At 41.8% G+C, this 19,153-nt stretch overlaps 1 protein-coding gene across 1 annotated transcript in view; it reads left to right on the top strand.

Moving 5' to 3' along the window:
* Positions 1 to 19,153, top strand: part of KCNH5 (potassium voltage-gated channel subfamily H member 5) — a 162,489-nt gene that overhangs the window by 34,291 nt on the left and 109,045 nt on the right. Inside the window, exons 5-6 of the mRNA XM_032112530.1 lie at positions 4,583 to 4,698; positions 9,355 to 9,747. Coding sequence (XP_031968421.1) covers positions 4,583 to 4,698; positions 9,355 to 9,747 — 509 coding nt within the window. The remainder of the gene's footprint in view (positions 1 to 4,582; positions 4,699 to 9,354; positions 9,748 to 19,153) is intronic.

Genomic DNA, 19,153 nt, shown 5'->3' with positions numbered 1-19,153 from the left:
TCCTCAGATGCTTTTGGAAAGCCTTTCCTCCTCTGAGGAGGTGTTCAGGTGCTCTGTCTGCTTCACCTGACTATTGCCTACCTTCCCCCCCATGCTCCTGCACTCCCCCAGGCATCCTGTCACAGCAACAACAGCTTCAACCAATGTCACAGCACCTGAGGTTTAGAAAAAACACCTATTTAAAAAAAAAAAAATTAGTTCTCCTGTTTTTATTTCTCTTTAGAGAAACCTCTGGCTCAGCTGCTGTGTGAAGGATGCCACAAAGTCATCTCTGTCAAATTGGCAGTCCTTTTTAGGGCAAGAGACATGGAGAATACTTTGTGGATGTAAAACATTTAATTGTGTCTAAAATACATGGAGGAAGAAGACAGTTGCATGCCTGGAAGGGCAGTGTTACAGCTGGGCCAAGGCAGAGACTAGTTTAGCTCATGTCTATCGGCATACTTGCTTTATGTCCTATTCCTGTAACTGTTAAACCTCCAGTTTGTTGTGACTGCAGAAATTTTAATGTGAATAATGGATAGAAACAGGGAAATATTTTGCTCAGTTCCTGTTTAAGAGATCTTTGTTTTGGATCCTGAGAATAAATGCAGATCTTGAGGGTTGTTTTTTAAAGCAGGGGAACAAATGCTTTTTGTTTTGTCCCTGAATGAGAAAGTAATTAAAGAGAACCAGGGGAAACAATCATTTTATGTGTCTGCTATTCCAGAATTTTCCATTCGAGGTAGGTCACGTCTTTGTCTGGAACCACCAGTTTAACTTCTTGTAAGGAGGAGCAGCTGCTGGCCTGACCTGGTGTGTGATCTGATGCTGCTGCTACTTTTTTCCCCAGGAATCTGAGTGCAATGGTGCGAGTTCAGGGTGCTATTTTTCAAGTGGTGCTCTGGAATAAAGACACAATCCAGCTGAGCTGAAGAGAGCATCAGAAGTGTTGTATTTTCTCACGAGTACGGTTTTGTTTCTGCCCCTCTTGCACCTGCTATTTGCGCAGCTCATTTACTCCTTCCAGACTGAAAATATCTGTGAGGACAGGCGGTCACTAATACTTGGGATAAAATTATCATTCTTTTCAAGGCTCTGTCTATAGAGGAAAAGAAAGGAGAGAATCGTTTGAAGAAACATTGACAGCAGTAGGCAGCTATGCAAATTTTCCCTGGTCTATTTAAACATACACATCGGTTTTAAATATAATTCTGAACTTGTCTAGTCTACAACAAGGTCAAGAAACAGAGACATGTACCCTGTGCAGATTATTTCAGACACGAGGCAGCCTGTATACATTTTCACCTTCCCACTCATAACCCAGCATGTTGCTGTTGCTGTGTTTTTGATTCTCTTGGGTTGTAAACAGGAAACAAAAGAACCAGGTACTTTTTTCACACTATTGCAGATGGATAGATTGGAGCAGATAAAATAATGCTGGACTTGGTGCCGAATTGGAGAAAAAAGTCATGTTAGTGTATTCTGTGCTTCCAATATCCCGAATCATGGGCTTCACAGGGCTGAAAGAAATGTGAAAATGTGACGTCTCTAAATGAGGCTGGAAGGGTTTTGCAAAAGGTCTGCTCTGGCACAAAGCAAAGCTTTGGTCAGGGTGGAGAAAGGACATGATGAAATGGTTTGTCCTGTGAAAGGAAGAGGTCAGACCAGATGAGCAGAGTGGTAACCTTGAATGCTAAAATTGTGGCTTCTTTCTTTCACATGTCATTGATGATCTCACATGGTAGTAAAGGAGGATTTGAAAAAAATCGTAGTTTTTCCTTTTTTTTTATTTTTACAGCAAAAGGGTTGCTGTTGTCTGGTATGCAGCTTACTGCTCCATCTTGCAGGACAGATGCTTTTCTTACCTAAAACAGTGACAAGGGATTTCTTAACAGTTCTGTTTTTATAAGAGAGGCATTTTAAACCCCGTATTTTTATGAGTGGGATCTCTCAGCCTGCAAAGCACCATGACAAAGGATTTCTAGAGAGTACATGAAGCCATCACCTGTCATTGCCAGCTCCTGACTCTTCTCCAAATCTAGCTGGACACAGTACTGCAGGAACTGGCCTCACCAGTGAGGAGGAGATGGGAGGGTTCACCTTCCTGGACGTGCTGGTGGTTCTGTGTCTAATTCAGCCAAGGATTTCCAGCATGGACACGTTCAGCTTGGACCCTTGGGAATCCCCAAAGCATTTTCTGCCAAACCACTTTCCAGCATGTATTGGTGTAGGGGGTTGTGCTTCCTTAGGTAGAGGGCTTTGCACTTCTCCCTGCTGGTGTTCCTGTCAGGAGTTGGAGTAGCTGACAGCCCTGAGATGTGAGCGACTGGGGCTGTATCCAGCAGTTTGTCTGGGGTGGTTTTGGCTTTGCTGAGTACTTTTCCATCACTCTCATATCAGCTGCGAGGCAGGATGACAAAATAAAGATTTGGGACTGGGCCATATTTGTCCTTCTGGACCACAGGGAAATATTTTTCCAGGGGAAGAAGACAGTGACTGTGTGCATGTGTCTGTGAGTACCTGCCCAGGTCTGGAAGTGGATGAACACCTTCCTGGAGGAGAGCTGCTCTCTTTCCCTGGTTCTTGCTGTGTGTTTGCAGTGACCCAAAAGAAATCACCCGGGTGCACTGTGGCCTCCAGCAATTACTAGAAATGCTGGGGCAGAGCTGTCATGATGCTGTTACCAGGCTCACTTGCTCCTTGAAATTGCTGGTTTAGAAAGATAAAGAACAGTTCTGACTTCTGTCTTAAAGGTGTCTCCTTCCTGCAGTTTTATAGACAATTAGGAAAAGAAAAAGCACAAGGATTTTTTTCTAGAAATTAATAGTTCATAGATCACTGTAGTCTGCCTTGACCTTGTTTAATACAGAAAGTGCATATTCCTAATTGAATACCCCGGTGAGCTCCAGAGGCATGAGACATATCCAAAGCTCACATTTCAAGTTTACATTTGAAAAGTTAATAAAATGCTTCTATTTTTTACCTTTTCCCAGTGAATTTTTTATGTGCATTTTTGAGGTCATGTATAAATAGCCAGACACAAACGTTTGTGCAGTGCTGGTGGCGTGTCATGATATTTTGAGCTGTTCTGATTGTTAAATGATGAACAGTGGATTTACATTTGTGTGATTACGATATGTATGTGGTAAATGGTAAAGCTAAGTTGTACATAATTTTTTTTCTTGAAGTTTTATTGTCTTTTCTGTTCCCTGCTCTTTATTTCATCTCCCTCAGGGCTTCCCTTAACTTTCCAAGTCCCTGACTCCTAACAGCAAAAGGCATTTAAAAATAAGCCTAGCATTGGCACAGGTTGCCCAGAGAAGCTGTGGATGCCCCATCCCTGGAGGTGTTCAAGGCCAGGTTGGATGGGGCTTGGAGCAACCTGGTCTGGTGGAAGGTGTCCCGGCCCATGGCAGGGGTTTGGAACTAGATGATCCTTAGGGTCCCTTCCAACTCAAACCATTCTGTGATTCTATGATGATTCTAAAGTAGAAATGTTGTGTTTCCTTTCTCAGATGTGAGTATTTCCCCCAATTTTCACCTGCTCAGCATTCAAATTAAATGAAAGTTAAACCTTCTCCTGAACCCTTTTCCTGTCCATAACTTGGACCATAACATACACCTCTCTGGTAAAAAAATGACATTATACTTGGCTAAACTGAATGTTGAGCATCTCCTTCGGCGTCCTTGGGAATATGCTTCCTTCCTGAAGATACTTGGATTTTCAATTTTCCTGCTCAATACTGAGGTGCTACACTGCTGAAAATCCTGGTGTTTTCTTTGCTGCACCCGTCTACCCCATCCACTGATGCATCCACACCATCACATTTGGGTGTTTTTCCAGCAGGAATGACTTGGTGACACGTTCCTGGGTTGGTGCTGCTGTCAGTTACCAACTGCTCCTTGCAGGGTGCTGCAGGAAAACATTCCTCACGGGCATCCCAGTGTGTGGGTATCAGGCTACAATTAAAGCAGCTGTTTATCATTAGTGTAATAGCTAAATGTATTTCTTAATGCCATTTAAAATCAAGTTCTTAGTTTTACTTTAAAGGCTTAATGATTTTTGTTTTTTAAGTCTGAAGCATTGCTTCTGGTGCTGTCTTTTATATTTTTAAGATTTTTTTTTGTCCCTGAAGTTTAGTTGAGGCAAAAACCAGTAAGGGGCTGGGGCTGCTCCAGCTGTCTTGAATTAGCAGGAGCCTTCCTGTAGCTGGAGAGGATTTTCCTTCAGCAGGATTTGCAGACTTGGGAAGTCCTTGCCTGAGCTTCAGTGGCTTGGAATTAGATTTCAGCAGCAGAGTATGTCCCCAGAAGGCTGAAAACACGATGTCATCCGTCTAACACAATGTCTCTAGAAGGCAGAAGAAAGAATGTTTGGATTCCCCTCATATTTACCCGTGTTCGCTTTGAAGGAGCAGTATTTTTCCTCTTTTGCAAGGTCTTTAAGCCTGGAGCCTGAAGCTGCTCCGTGCGGCAATTTAGAGAAACTGTTCAGGTCTGAGACTGAATATGGTCGAGCACAAAGGAGATTTACTAGCACTGGATGAGGCCTGAGCAGTTGTGACACGATTTCTGACGTGGTTTCCTTCTTTTCCTGCAGGTTGGACGAAGTTTGCCCGGCTGACGCGGGCGCTGACCAACAGCCGGAGCGTCCTGCAGCAGCTGACGCCGATGAACAAAGCTGAGGTGGTGCACAAGCACTCCCGCTTAGCTGAAGTAAGTGAGGTGGACACCAGCCTGATCCCTTCCTAGGGCAGGGGGGGAAGAAAACCCACCCTAATTCCCCTTGTTAAATTAATATTCTTAGAGGAAAATATTTCCCGACTCTGATTTTTCAGCCTCGCCTCTACTTGTCCTAAAGCAGCACCACGTGGCAAGCCCATGTTTATAGGACAGGTCATAAAAGAACTCTCTGTAGGACACTTTTACTTAAATGGCCTGTGCCGCTTTGGGCAAGTTTGGAAATATATCCTCTGAGAGAAGGCAGGTTACAACCACTCCTCCCCCACCAGGTTCGGGAAAAAATGAATTTTCCTCAAAGGAAAGTGAAAGAGATAAAAACTATTTATTTAACAAACACACAGGAAAAGGATAATGATGCTAATTAATAAAACCTCTCGCTCTGCTGAGAGAAACCTGGGAAAATTTCAGAGTCCCTCCATAGATCTCTCTCTCTCCCCTTCCTTGGAGCTGGGATGGGGTGGTGGGCCCACCTCCAGGGCCAAGGACTCAGTGGAAAGTCCTCCCAATGTATTCTGATGTTGAAACAGTCCAGCAGGGAAAAACGGAAAAAAACGAAGTCCCAGGAAAACCAAAGTTCAGCTCTCCAGAGGAAAAGGAGCTGAAAAACTGGCCAAAAGCTGGCTGGAAAGAAAGCAAGCCGGGTGCTTCCTCCCGCTCCTCTCGCCGCCGCAGCTGAACGCAGAGAACCTTCTCTATCTCTGTGTCCTTGAAACATGAAAAAAACCTGCAAAACTGCTTTGAAAAAGTACACTTTTCTCTCCCCCCTCTCAGGCTCAGTTTAAAGGCATAGAAAGGCACAAAATTAATTTCTGGGCATAGAACAGCGATATGGGATGCACATCATAAAGTCACCCCAAGACATGGCCCTATTTCTGTGCATACAGTCCTCAGCTTCCTGGCTGTCCCTTGACTTGGCGTGCACAGTGTGCTCCTCTAGGTGCTGTCTCACAGTGATGTGGAACCAGGATTGATGTCCTCGAGTCCCTCTCCCAGGGAAATGGGACTGTCTGAGAAACCTCTTTGGAAGCATCCCTGTCTGGGTCCCCATGGACTCATCTTGACTTCCTTGCCAAGCCATTCCTGCAGTATTTCCCTCATCACTTTTATCTTCAGAACTGATGAAATGAACTCTCTGGGAGGTTGCAAACATCTCCTTAACAGTGCAGGTGGTGCAACAAGTGAATACCTTCAGGTTAACTGATGAAACAGAGGTACTGCTTTCATCTTCATGTCCATTGGTAGTGAAAAATAAATGTGTCAAAAACGTAAGGTCAAAGTACATAGGCTAGTGTAAATGACAGCCCTTGTGCCAGAGAATTTGTCCTGTAGAACAGATAGCAGCTTTAAATGTTTGGTGAGTTTTTGTTGTTGTTGTTGTTTTTTTTTTTTTTTTTTACATTCCCTTTCTGGTTTTAGTGAACTTTGATAATAAAAACTCAAATAATGAGAATGGAAACCCCCAGTTTTCAGGGGGTGTCAGTGTGATGTTTTCCCCTGAATGATGCCATATTGGTATGGGATAAACGCTGGATTACTGACACCTCGTGCTTTTTAAATTCATGACATTTCAGTGTCCTGTAATTCCAGTTATATCCATTCTTGGTTTAGTCTGGAGAAGGGAAGACAGGAGAAGATACGGTAAAAATATTCAGAAGAGTCTAAAGCAGCTGCATAGAATGAGGGAGGAAATTGTTCACCAGGATTGCTATAGCTAGAGGAAAAAGAAATGGCATTAGGTCACAGCAAGGAAAATTTAGATCAGTCAGCAGCAAAACCTCAGGTAAAGGAGTAGGTGTGCTCAGGAATAGGTGGGGTGAGGTTGTACTCAGGAATTGTTGCTTGGAGAGTGTGCAAACTCCTCTCTTAGAAGTAGTTTATGGCTGGAAAGTGCTTTGTAGGCAAAGTGCTGTGAGGAAGGCAGGCTGAGTGGAGGTTCACCATTGCTGTACAGGCCCCATTTTCCGTATTTCTGTGCCTGAGCAGGAGCATTATCTTCATAGCTCATCCCTTGCAGAATGTCCTGCTCACCTGATCAGACCTAACAGTTATCAGTCATTTTCATTAGCTGTACACAGGAATAATTCAGACAGTCTGTGGTGAATGCAGCTGACTAACAAGATACTGTGTATTCTTTGGTGATTTAAAATTAAAAATTCATGCAGCACGAAAGAAATAATCATTATAGTTCAGTGGTCTCCACAGCCACTTGCCACCCACTCACCATGTCAAACTCAGCATGATATTATGTTAAGAATAATAATTATGCTTTTACAGTATCGTGGGAGCTCCCGAGCACTCCACCACCAGAGGCGCAGGGAACTGTCAAGCATATGTTGATCGCATTCTGCTTGAGCCCTAAGTAGCTTATTTTTCCAGCTCTAGTGAGGATGTTTCCAGCTCCTGCCTCAGTGAACAAGGCAGGGAACAAACAGGCCTGAAGAAACCAGGGAAAGAAGTCCGAGTGCTGATTTATCGGTGAAGTGTTGGACACTCATGAGTCCAAAGAGATAACTGGAGATAACGACCAAGTTATGAGGCAAAGCCAAAATGGTGTGTTAAGTGCAGGTGAAAATTTTGGCTTTGAAAGAAATTTTCACAAGGCTGCTGTGAGAAAATGATTGTGTCGATCACTGCTTTAATTCCAAGGAAAAACCCATGGATCCACCAGCAAGTTCAGTGTGCCCCAGTGGTTACAGGAGTATAGAAGTGCTGATAGTCACTCTGTCCTGGGCACTGGGGGAGTGACACCTGGAGTTTGATATTTTTATGGGTCTCACCAAGGCTTTGGCATCTGTGGGTGTCTCTGGCAAGTGCCATTGAGACCACACCACTCCACAGAGGGCTTTGTGTTACACTGGAGCTGGTGTGACACGAGGCTGTTGGCAAAGGGAGCAGCCATGGGCTCCTGGAGGTCTCCGCTTCTCTCTCACCACTGCCTGTGTAGTGGGTCCAGTGCTCTTCTGGCCATGGATAAATTTGTGAAATTCTACTGACTCTGTAGAAAACAAATGGCTAATTAATGTAACAAGTTAGTTTTTTGTTGTGTCAGCTCAACTGAATTTCCTTACAGATCGTGATTGCTAAATATGACCTTAGGGAGGATGGGAACAGGTAGGTAGAAGCAGATTTGCATCCCTTCAGCCTGACATTGGCCCAGATTGGACATCTTGGGAAGCCACATCCCCCATCACAGAATGAGGGAGGTTGCTGTTGTTGTCCCTTGGTTATTCCTGAAGAACAGATTTTCAGCAGAGCCAGACTTTTACTGTCTGATCTCAGTAACAGCTTTCTCTTAAAAACATCTAGAAGACAAGACTGCAAAGAATTAATGGAGAATCCCTATCTGTGGTGCTTGAGTTCATATTCTTAGTTGTTACACAGTTTATTCAGAGCCATTTACTCCTCTCCATGGAGGAAGCATCCTATGTTTGATCAATTTCACACATCTGAGGCTGCTGTTTTCCATCTGACTGTCCCTGGACATATGGTGCATCAGCCCCAGTATGGGACAGGTGTAGGGCTGAAATGAGTTTTAAAGTTGCTGTAATTATATATTTTATCCCATACGGACTTCAGATGCCCAAATGTATCCCCAAATGGATCTTCCAGTTGTCAGTGCAATATATTGCCACGTGTGTGTTCCTTTGTGCCTTTGTTTCTTGTGTTGCACTGAGATAAAAGGTAATTTAGATTAGCTGGGAATGCGTTAAGTGACTTTGGGTTTGTTTTTGCTGTGTTTCCAGTTCCACAATTTTACAACAGTGAGAATGCAGGAGATTACAGCCTTATCAGAAAAAAAAAAGAGAAGTAATTACAGGAAATAAAAGAGAGCCCACTAGTGATACTGAGCTTGTGGGAGCAACAACGTTTTGAAGGAAGTAGGAAGGAAGAATGATATAGGCTGGGTGGTAGGGCAGAAGTTGTGCACATGATGCCTCATTTTAGGAGGTTGGCCAGCAAGGCTGGAGTCTGTTTCACCTTTGATAGGGTGTTGCTCTGGCTCAGCGATGGTTTAAAAAAGAGGTCAGGCACAAAGAATTAGTCTCGTAACAATTCCAAGTATGAATACTCATGTTTAGATTAAGTGTTAGGAAGAAACTCTTTACTCTGAGGGTGGTGAGGCACTGGAACAGGTTGCCAGAGAAGCCGTGGATGCCTCATTCCTGGAAGTGTTCAAGGCCAGGTTGGATGGGGCTTGGAGCAACCTGGTCTAGTTGAAGATTCCCTGCCCATGGCAGGACGGTTGGAGATAGATCATCTTTTAGGTCCCTTCCAACCTAAACCATTCTGTGATTCTGTGTTCATAACTGCAGAACATAAGCTGGTGTGGCAGTACCCGAAACCTCTTTATGGAGCCTCTCTTCCCTTGCTGTTGGCATGGTTTCCCCTCAGTCCGTCTTCAAAGACCTCCCTTTTTGCAGGAGTATCCTCAGATGCCATGCTGCTCCCTTTCATTGAGTGATAGCTGCCTCCACACATTCTAAATAAATCAGCTTAGAAACTGCAGGTTGCTTTGCAATGTCCAACGAGTACAGACCCATCTCTGCTGCTCCTCACAGAAATCCCTAAGGCCCCTTATTGGATCCTGTTCACTGCAAACAGTAACATTTGCCTCTCTGCCTCTTACAGGTTCTCCAGCTGGGATCTGATATTCTTCCTCAGTACAAACAAGAAGCTCCAAAGACTCCACCACACATTATACTCCACTATTGTGCTTTTAAGACCACCTGGGACTGGGTCATCTTAATTCTAACCTTCTACACAGCAATCATGGTTCCATATAACGTGTCCTTCAAGACAAAGCAGAACAACATTGCCTGGCTTGTGCTGGACAGTGTCGTGGATGTTATTTTTCTGGTTGACATTGTTTTGAACTTTCACACGACCTTTGTTGGCCCCGGGGGAGAGGTTATATCTGATCCCAAGCTCATACGGATGAACTACCTGAAGACGTGGTTTGTGATTGATCTTCTGTCCTGTTTACCATATGACATCATCAATGCCTTTGAGAATGTGGATGAGGTAAGTGACTGTAGTCTGTCTCAAAAGGATTATTTTAATTAGGGATTAATTTAGAAGCTCGTTTCCAGAGAGGCAGCTCCTGCTCTGTGCAAATACAGGGGGCTGGTCTTGAGCTGCTGGGATTTACCAACAAGGCATTCCTGTGTTGGAGAAGAGGTGCCTGATGATTCCAGTACCATGTGTGGATGTTTTCTTTAGTGATGGGGGTTTTAGAATTGCTTGCTTGTCATCCAAAAGCGTTGGTGCAAGTCCCTATCAAAGTGGGTGGGGCCAGTTGGGACATCCCCTGTCGCAGCCTTCCTTGTCAGCTCAGTCTTTGAGCAGTTCTAACCCGTTGCAGGGCTTGATTACAATTCTGTATCTGCTCTGGCTGAAGCTGGTGGCAAATTTGCCACTTATATGAAAATAGGCTCTGAATGAGCACTTTTTAAAATCCGGCCCTAGGATTACCTTTTGAACCAGGCTGTAATTTCTTTTTTTTTTTTCCTTTTAACATGATTTTAAATGTTTGATTGACAGGGAGATTTATTTCCATTTTTTTTGGTACAATTCTTCAACTTCAGCTGAAATTTGAGAAACTGTTTGAGGAGAAAAAATATAAATATCTTAGATGGATGCTGAATTAAAGCTTTTTAACTGCTGAGTGTGTTAACATTTATGCAATTGAGCTTGTGGCCTAAGCTAATACAGAAAACAAGCAATAACTACAACAAACAGTGCATGCACGAGTCAGTGTAGAGGAATTCATTATTAAAATGCAACTGTAATGGCTTTAGGACTTGTTTTAATTTTTCTCTAGAGCTTTTTATCTTCAGGGCCATAGAGAGAAGAAAAAGCCTCAGTTAATTTTTTAACGTTTTAACAGTTTTTCCTTATAATGTCATTTAGTGGGGTTTTTTGTTTGTTTGTTTTTTAATTCTCAATTCTGCACTTATATATCCTCACTATAGAAAATCCACATTCTTTTTTTTTCTTTTAATGCAGGCTTTGCTACAAATTTTGTAGAGCTCCTTTAAAATTCCATCCCTGCCTCTGTGCTGAGTTGCATCTTTTGACATTGTTCCATTTTATTTATAGCAAATATGACAGAAGTGGTAATACTTGCAGCTTAAATTCCAGATCCTATGAAGGCTGCCCATCTGAAACCAGGTTGTACAGTAAAGCTGTGTAAGAAGGTGACGTTAGCAAGGTTGTAAATGTAGTACATCTTTTTAAAAAAGATAACCAATTTCAGTCAGAGGAACCTGATTTTTATAAAAAAATGCAGCATTATCTCCTGATTTTTGTGCTCTAATATGTAAAACAAACAGAAAATTTCTGTGCCCAAGCAGTACAGATTTAAAGGATGAGCTTAACCTCTAACATTCACATGGGAAATAAACCATCTGCAATATTTGTGACAGGGAAGAGGATCTTGACACAGTGCATTGTAATTGAGACACACCTAAAGTGGCAAATGTTAATCAAAATGTAATAACAGTAGCAAGGTATCATGAACTCCAGTGATCCTAGAGCAGCTGTCATTTCCCTTCAAACAAATGAAACATAACTCCTTTTTAATAAAGAAGCCAACAGTAAGATTCCCTTGTCATGAAGAGCTGTGTTAGGGCTCTGGAGCCTCCAGCAGGTACTGGTGTATATTTACTTGAGTTCAAATCCCTCCAGCTCCAGCTTTCCCTAATGTCTGAAAAGAATTGAAGTGATTTTGAGAACAGGTAGGTAAACAGCCAGCCTTTCCTCCTTGGGTCTACATTTTCCCTTCCCCTTTCCCTGTCTTTCAGGGGAGATCTTTTTATTTTTCTGTGATATGTCTAAATTTGTGGCATTTAAGTCCTTTGAGCTGGTCTGTGTGTTCTGGGTGGTTGCAGTTATTAATGCTCTTTATTTGTTTTTTAACATTTATTTTAACGGTACTACTCGTCTGGGATTTGACTTTTTTGCCCCCCAGCAGCAGTGTGTTCAAACACTGTTCACAGGTGAAGAATAAGTAAATCTATAATCTTAATTTGGGAGAGATACTCTGATTAAAAGCAATGTTTCTCATTAGAAAGCAGGTGTTTCTTTCTTAAGGCAAGTAGGAGAGAGAAGAGTTCTTTTGCCTCGTGATTCTGGTAGGTTTTAGCTCTGTGTCTTGGCCCTGGGGTTGGATAAAAGCATTAAAGTTGATGATGGTGGTATTCCAGATAAAGTTGCAGAGAATGAGCTTAGCAGTAAAGACCTTGGGTGCAGGTCCTGGTGCTCTTTGAGTTCTTGGCATAGTGGCGAGGGATGGACTGAAACCAGAGTGAGCAGCCCTAAAAGCCAGCTGAGTGAAAGGTGACATTCCAAATTTCCCTTGTTTTTCCCACATCCAACCCTCGTTGTCCCACATAAAGCATCAAATGCTTCTTTGCTAGTTGTTAAGGAGCTCGATGAGAAGGGGGAATACCATTGCAGGAGGTTTCTTTTCCTCCCTGTGGGCAGATCTCTCACTCATAAAGAAGGATATGGCCAAGAAAGTTTGGGATTTTGTCTCGACATTGTAGATGTAGACTGCTCTATGTGATACAGGTGCTTAAAGTGAATGAAGATGCCTTAAGCACCAGAGTGCTATTTATGATGCCAAAATTAAGGAGATAAATTGAAAGATTAACAAAAAAAATCAGTTTGAATAAAGGAAATGTGTGTTTTCTTACCGAGGGTTGTAGTTCTTCAAATGCAGCCAGTCTTGGCCACAGTAGGAATGGTGTCATTTCCCTTGTAGACAGCATTAGGTCAAGGCTGGAGTTCCCACCTGAGGCCAACATGACTGCAAATCAAAGTTATTTTGTTGTTGAGTGCATGTAGAGCCTCAGCAGAAGGATTTGATGGAGAGGATTATGACACACAAATTGAGAATTGGGGGGGATTAAGATGATTTGAGGCAGAATTAGAGGTGTAGGTTTCCAAGCCTGGAGCTACAGAGCCAGGCTGTTGGAGTCTGCTGAGGGGATTGGGATGTGTGACAGGGAGGGGGAAAGGTAACATAGTGAAAGACACTTTGCACAGCACAGAGTGATCTAAATTGATGTGATGGATGAGGAATTAAGTGGCTACGTGATATTGAAAGGGTAGGAAAACAAGGTAAAATAGGCTGGAGAAAAATGAACTGAGAGAAAGTGGAATCCTAGTGGGATACCTGATTTAGGAAACTTGGTAGGATGATAGTCCCAGAAATCAGAAAAATGCACATCTTTTCTAATTGGGCAGCATTTCCTGCACTGAAAAATGTTCTGGCTAAAGCAAAACCATACAGAAAACCTTTCCCATATACAGGTGTGAGAGGGGACAGTACAGTACATACTGAGGAATCCAAGCAGTTTTCAAGGAACAAGCCAGAGCAGGGTGTGTGTGCTCAGTCTGTGAAACTTGGCTGATTTTTTTAAGTATAAGAGTTCTCTGGAACTTCAGATTTACTCTAAAAGTGTCTGTCTGTCTCTTCTTTCACATTAAGAAAAAAAAAAAAAAAGCCACAAAACTTTGGAGTAATGGGGAATATGATGTTTGGATCCAAAGATTTTGGCCCTGTGAAGTTCCTGTTGGTATTAAGCTGTGAAGTGTGTGGTGACTGGAAATTGGTTTTTTGTCTTGGACTTGTATGTTGCTTGTCTAATTTTTCTGCTTTCTAATTTTCTTTTCCCCGAGTAATGAGCTGTATGTAACAACTCTTCCATTGCTGTATGCACCAATTTATAAAATTCATAAAATCATGACTCCCTGCTTTTGAAGCTGGACAATTGTGGTACCTCAAGATGAAGCCTTTGTATGTGTTCCGCCTATTAGAGAGATAAATATCTGACCTTTGTCAGTCTGGGCTACTGAAAGGTTGTTTGTAACCATTTGTTCCATACAAGTCAGAATTATCAGACTCACATTGTGATGAAATTCTCAGCAAATGAGTCTGCAGGTGCCTGAGAATGCTGATCAGATATGGTCAAACTATACACAGCTCCCTTTGGGACCACATACATCAATTGCCATCCCAGGGCACCAGGATGTTGGGCAGGTGTTTGGCTCTTGTCCTTACATGCATTTGAGCCTCCGCAAATGAGTATTTTGAATAAATATTCCCCAAACTAGATGGATGGACAAGCTTTTGACCAAATGGAAAATGAGTCTACAAATTAAGGGTTAAATTCAGCTGAAAAAGCCTCTTACTATTTTGAAAAATAAGATTTGGGGGTTTTTTGGTTTGTTTATTTGTTTGTTTGTTTTCTGGGAATTTTTACTGAGATTCCTGAATTTCTCAGTTTGTCATGAAACAAAACTTAGAAGCTTGATCTCTGCCAGAAACATGGTCCTGAAATGACCTGTCACATACTGTGAAGAAAGGGACACGAAGTCAGGGTGGTACACAGAGATAGCCAAATAGATGGTTTCCAGATGAGTTGTATAAAAGATCCTTTCTGCAAAAATTAATTTTCGCAAGCCAATGGCTGGAAGTGAAAGCAGAGAAATTGAAATGACCTAAACCAAGATCCTGTGCCTGTTGCTTAATAATGTAAGACTACATGACCCAGTGGCCTTTAAAATTTAGTGATCTGTGCAGGGCATATTAAAGCATGGAGTCCTTGTAATTGTAATTTTCTTTTAATTACTATTATCGATCTACTTCAGCACCGTCAGAAACTTCTTTGTATCACTGCAATTAATAGAAACTAAAATTGCAATGTCTGTAAATTGAGAGCAAATAAAAGCTGCTAAAGCTGGTGTAGCCATGTTCACACCTGCAGTGCTTTACTCCAAACATTCCCTTTGTGGGAGGTATTTGAAGGAGGGTTTTTGGAGGAAGGAGTCTGAGTGGTGTATGCAAGGTGAAGATAAATTGGTGTGTTTCAAGAATAGGACTTTGGCTCTGAAGTACAGTCTATGGCTAGGTACTTTTTTTAAATCCAGGTGGCTGACATGGAGAAAATAATTCCCAGAACTAAATCCCTGGAACCAAGTGTTAAACTATGAGGAAAATTCCTAGCAATGTAATGACAGAAGCACTAACCCCGGGACCTGGCATTTCCCCCTTTGTTATGCACTCAGAAGACAATTAAATATGAAGAATGCTGTTGTAGTGTGTGAAAAACCACAGTATAGTAATACAATGGCATAGGTATGGTACCCAAATATAAATGTATCCACTGAAGGCATACATTTTGTAGATTTTCAACCATTTGCACCCCTTTCACTTATTCACTTCTATCACTCCACTGCACTGACTTACAGAATTGGACCTCTTCTCTTCGGCTTTTATTCTTAAGGTTTTATTGAAGTACTTCCACAGTTTAATTAATCAGCTTTAAATTTTTTAAAAAATTAATTAACCAGCTACTTTAATGCTGTACAAGGCCTGGGGTATTTCTGCAGCTTTCCCTGTGGAGACACATGAATGTCTTCATGATGTGAGGGGCAACTTGTGAGAGGAAAGGAGCTGAGCCAGAGCCAGTGCAGGGGGTCGTGGGTGACCTGATAGCCTCATGCTGCACCTCTCTAATGTGGGTTATGGCATACTGAACTGAAAATAAACATCCCAGGGGTCTTCTTTTTTTTTTCCTTTTTTTTTTTTTTTTTTTTTTTAATGTGATGTGCATATTAGGGGGAAGCAGATGTTGTGTACAAGCCATTTAAATCAAATCTTCAGTCAGAGCTGTATAAGCTGATACAGAGTCCAACAGAGGAAATCGTGTGTGGAGCACTTTCAAGGGAAGCTTGGAGTCCTGAGTGATCCCTTTTGCTCACAGAGCAGGGGAAGGTTTACAAGGAGATGAGGAAATGAAATAATCTGGTCAGATGCTCACTGAAGTGATGCTGATGGGAGTAGCACAAATTCCCATTTTGTCCTCTACCCACCTTCCCTAAGTAAGTGAAAATTATCATATTTCATGATATTGTCTTTTTTCCCCTTTTTTGGTCACACTGATGCACTAATAAATAAATAGTGCAAGATGCCACATCCCCTGATCTTGCATCTAGAAGAAATATTTTGAAATCACTCTTCTCTTTATAACCTCAGTTATTTACTGTTTGAATGTGCTGCACTGTATAGTTGTGTCATAAACAGTTCACTGGAAGTTTATTTATAATGTTACAGCTTATTGACATTTGTGTTAGAGGAAAAAAAAGAGGAACGTTTCTCCATCCCCCTGGTAAAAAAAGAAAAGATAAATCTCAAGCAATAAATTTAGGGTTCCTTTCAGAGAATGCATGGAAAAACCTGCTTGCTTACATTTTTGCTGCAAGGACTCAAATTTTTGCTCACTGAAGTCAGTACTCCCATTGCTTCCAGTGGTGCAGGGTCAAGTATTAACTGGGCTCTGCTCATATCTAGACCTGGGCTCTAGGTAGTTTGTGCAGAAGAAGCAAAGCCCTTTACTCCTGTGTGTATCTACATAATTGAATACAACCCTAAATTCTGCTCTTAAAGTGGTGATAAATCAGAAATGTTGCTGTTTTATTTTTCTCACTCCCTCATTTTGATTTGTAACTATGCAACTTTATTATATTAATTGTTTACTGAGAAATAAAGATTTCTGATACATGTTGGAAGATTTATTTTAACGTTAACTCCAGTAAAGCAGCATTACGGAGCTAACCAGGGATTTTAGAGCTAAGCTCTAGTTAAGTAGCTAAGCTCAAAAATTTCTTTTGGGAATGATTTAGTGGTTGCTTTTCAAACATCCTTTACATCCTCCTGCACGGCACAGAATAGGACTTTTTGGATGTGTGCCTGCAGGCTCACCTGCTCCTGTTGGCAGGGCTCACTGTTTCAGTCATTCCCAAAATCTGTAGGCACTTGGTTTTATCTTACATTGTGTGCCATCATGCAACAACTGTTTGGTGGAGATTGCCCATGGTGTACACAAACCCTGCCCTTTTCACTGCTTCATTTATAAATGCTGAGCTATAGCTTGACTACACAGAATCAGCTACGTGATTTATTTGGGTGATTTTATTTTTTTGGTTGTTGGTTTTGTAGTTACTCCTGGTGAGAGAAAGGTAAGGAAAATTTTGCCCACGCGTCTTTAAATAAATTATTTGGACTGAATTTCAAAATGTGCTAAGCATGGGATTCACCTGGTGAAACATGGGGCCAGGCATTGTCCACAAGGAGATACAGGCACATTTGGGGCAAGGCTCCTCATGTTCTAAGATGCACATCTAAAGTAGGTCTGAGGAGTCATTCTGCCCTAAAACTTCTGTTTCTCACCTGTGACTAACTGTAGTGACACTAGTGTGACTAGCTCCGATGCAAACCCCTCTGTGGTCTAGTTTAGGCTGAGGTGAGATGAACCCCCCCTTGAGACTGTATTTGCCTCACTTCGATTTGTCAAAGGATAAAAGCAAAAGCAGAAAAAAGATAGGTGTAAAACTCATGGGGTCCTTTTGAGTCACTGAGTCATCAGCTTTGCTGAGCAGGTTCATTGTGTCACCCATCCCATAAACTGGTCAAAATCCGCCTTTCCTCATGGTGTCTTAATAAATCTCTCTTAATTTGCAGTCTGTGCATTTCTCCCTCTGCCATCCTCCTTGGTTAAATATTTCTTTTCCCTCCCTCGTGTTTATCTCCTTGATGTGCTTAGAAAGAAGAGTCATCCCTCCCCTGCCTAAACACGCCTATTTTCCTTTCCGTAGTCTAAGCAAACTGATCTTGTCTAGACACCTCATTTATGAAATTTTATGAACATTTTTGTGGCTGTTCCAGCTGCCTCTCTCTGCAGGAAGCTAAGTTCAAATACATCTCTTCAGGGCAGAGCTTTACAAGTTACTCCAGGTGGAGGATTCATCTTCACTTTGCAACAGGGGTTTGCCTTTTCCTATTGATGGTGGAAACACTCAGCTGATCTGTCCAGGAGTTGGATTAGCCTCTTCTATGAGTGCAGCTCACTGATTGCTCCGAGTCATGTAGGAGGGGTGTGTGGGATTAACCCAAGTATTTCTTTTTCCCAGTAATCTTCATTTAAAGATCCTTGTAGTTGTAGACATTTTTTGTTAATTTGCCCTTTAATGGAAGCCTTGGGACTCTGTACTGTCAAGCTTTATCACATTTTCCTTTATTCCCACCCAGTTATTCTCTGTAGCTGACAGTGTGTTCCAGAGGTGCCATTAGCAGATTTTGTGACCATATACTATTTCTGTTTATGCCACTTAGAAACCAGCAAAATCGCTGAGAGTCACCACTTGCAACCCCTGCTAGACTCCTTTTTTATGATTTCCATTTTTCCACCCTTTCCACAAGTTCTTCAGGCACACAGGTATCCTGGTGGTGGTCCCTCTTTTCCCTGTGTTTCATAATAATTTCACCTTTTATGTTACTGAAATCCTGCATTTCTTTTGTTTAGAAAATGGGCTGTGTTATCAGAGAAAGGTATCAGGAAACGTTGGATAGATCCCAGCTAGCCTAAGCTTAGCAAACCTATTGCTCCATTGATTGCATTTTGATTTATCTCAAAGTTTCTAATTACACTTTCCCTTAACATTTGTTCAGGTATCTGTTTATTTCCTTCTTGATGCATTAGATTTTCTGGGAAATATCAACATAATCTTTGGAAACTAATGCTCAGGATTAATTTAATTTTTTGCCCAAGCCTGGATTCTTTTTACTTCATTGCAGCTCGATCACTTTACTTGTTCTTTTTTTTTTTTTTTTTTTCTATTTTTAATGTGAAGGATCTTTGGGATTTGTTTTAGTATTCTTTGCAAGGAAAAGTCCAACCTGGCATTTGGCAATTCTCACTTTCTTCTTCTTCCTCTCTAAGGTGTAGTTTCCTGTTAATAAATATTTTATTTCTTATATATTGTCAGTTCTCTGTTTCTGTTTTCTTCCTCTGGGTGATTATTTACTCATTTATAACTGATGCCCGGCTTTACAGGCTTTTCCCCTTCTTTGAGTTACAACCTTTTGTACCTTTTGATGTAAGGACGTTCCAGGTGTCCTCTGCTGCCAGGTGTCTGACTCTTCTACCTCTCATAGTCCACCTGTCCTCACTTACTGCTATCTTTAGTTCAATATACTATCATTTATAATTTACCAGCTCTTGCTCTTTTGAGACCAAGAACTCCAGTCCAGTTTACTTTGCGATTGTTCATTTTTTTATGAACTGATTCAATTCCCTCTTCAGGTCAATGGGGACTTCTTCAAAATCCTGTAAGAACAGAAGGTAGCGTAGCATCACATTATGTGTAGTAATTGGCTGTTGAATGAAGAAATAAGCATGCTGTTGCATCTGCAGAGCATCTCAGCCTCCTGTTAATAGCATTTATTCCCCAAGCTCATCTGGAGCAGGATCAGTCTCACATTGTGAGGCAGTGCTCCGTAGTGTCTGTTTCTGTAATCACACAATGCAGATTGGGTTGCTGTGCGGATCCGGGCTCTCTGGGTTTCTAAGGATGGGTTTGA

This window comes from Corvus moneduloides, chromosome 6 (assembly GCF_009650955.1).
Source record: "Corvus moneduloides isolate bCorMon1 chromosome 6, bCorMon1.pri, whole genome shotgun sequence".
NCBI classification, from domain to species: domain Eukaryota; kingdom Metazoa; phylum Chordata; class Aves; order Passeriformes; family Corvidae; genus Corvus; species Corvus moneduloides.
The sequence above is the reverse complement of the archived record's forward strand: the minus strand, read 5'-3'. Positions and strand labels throughout refer to the sequence as shown.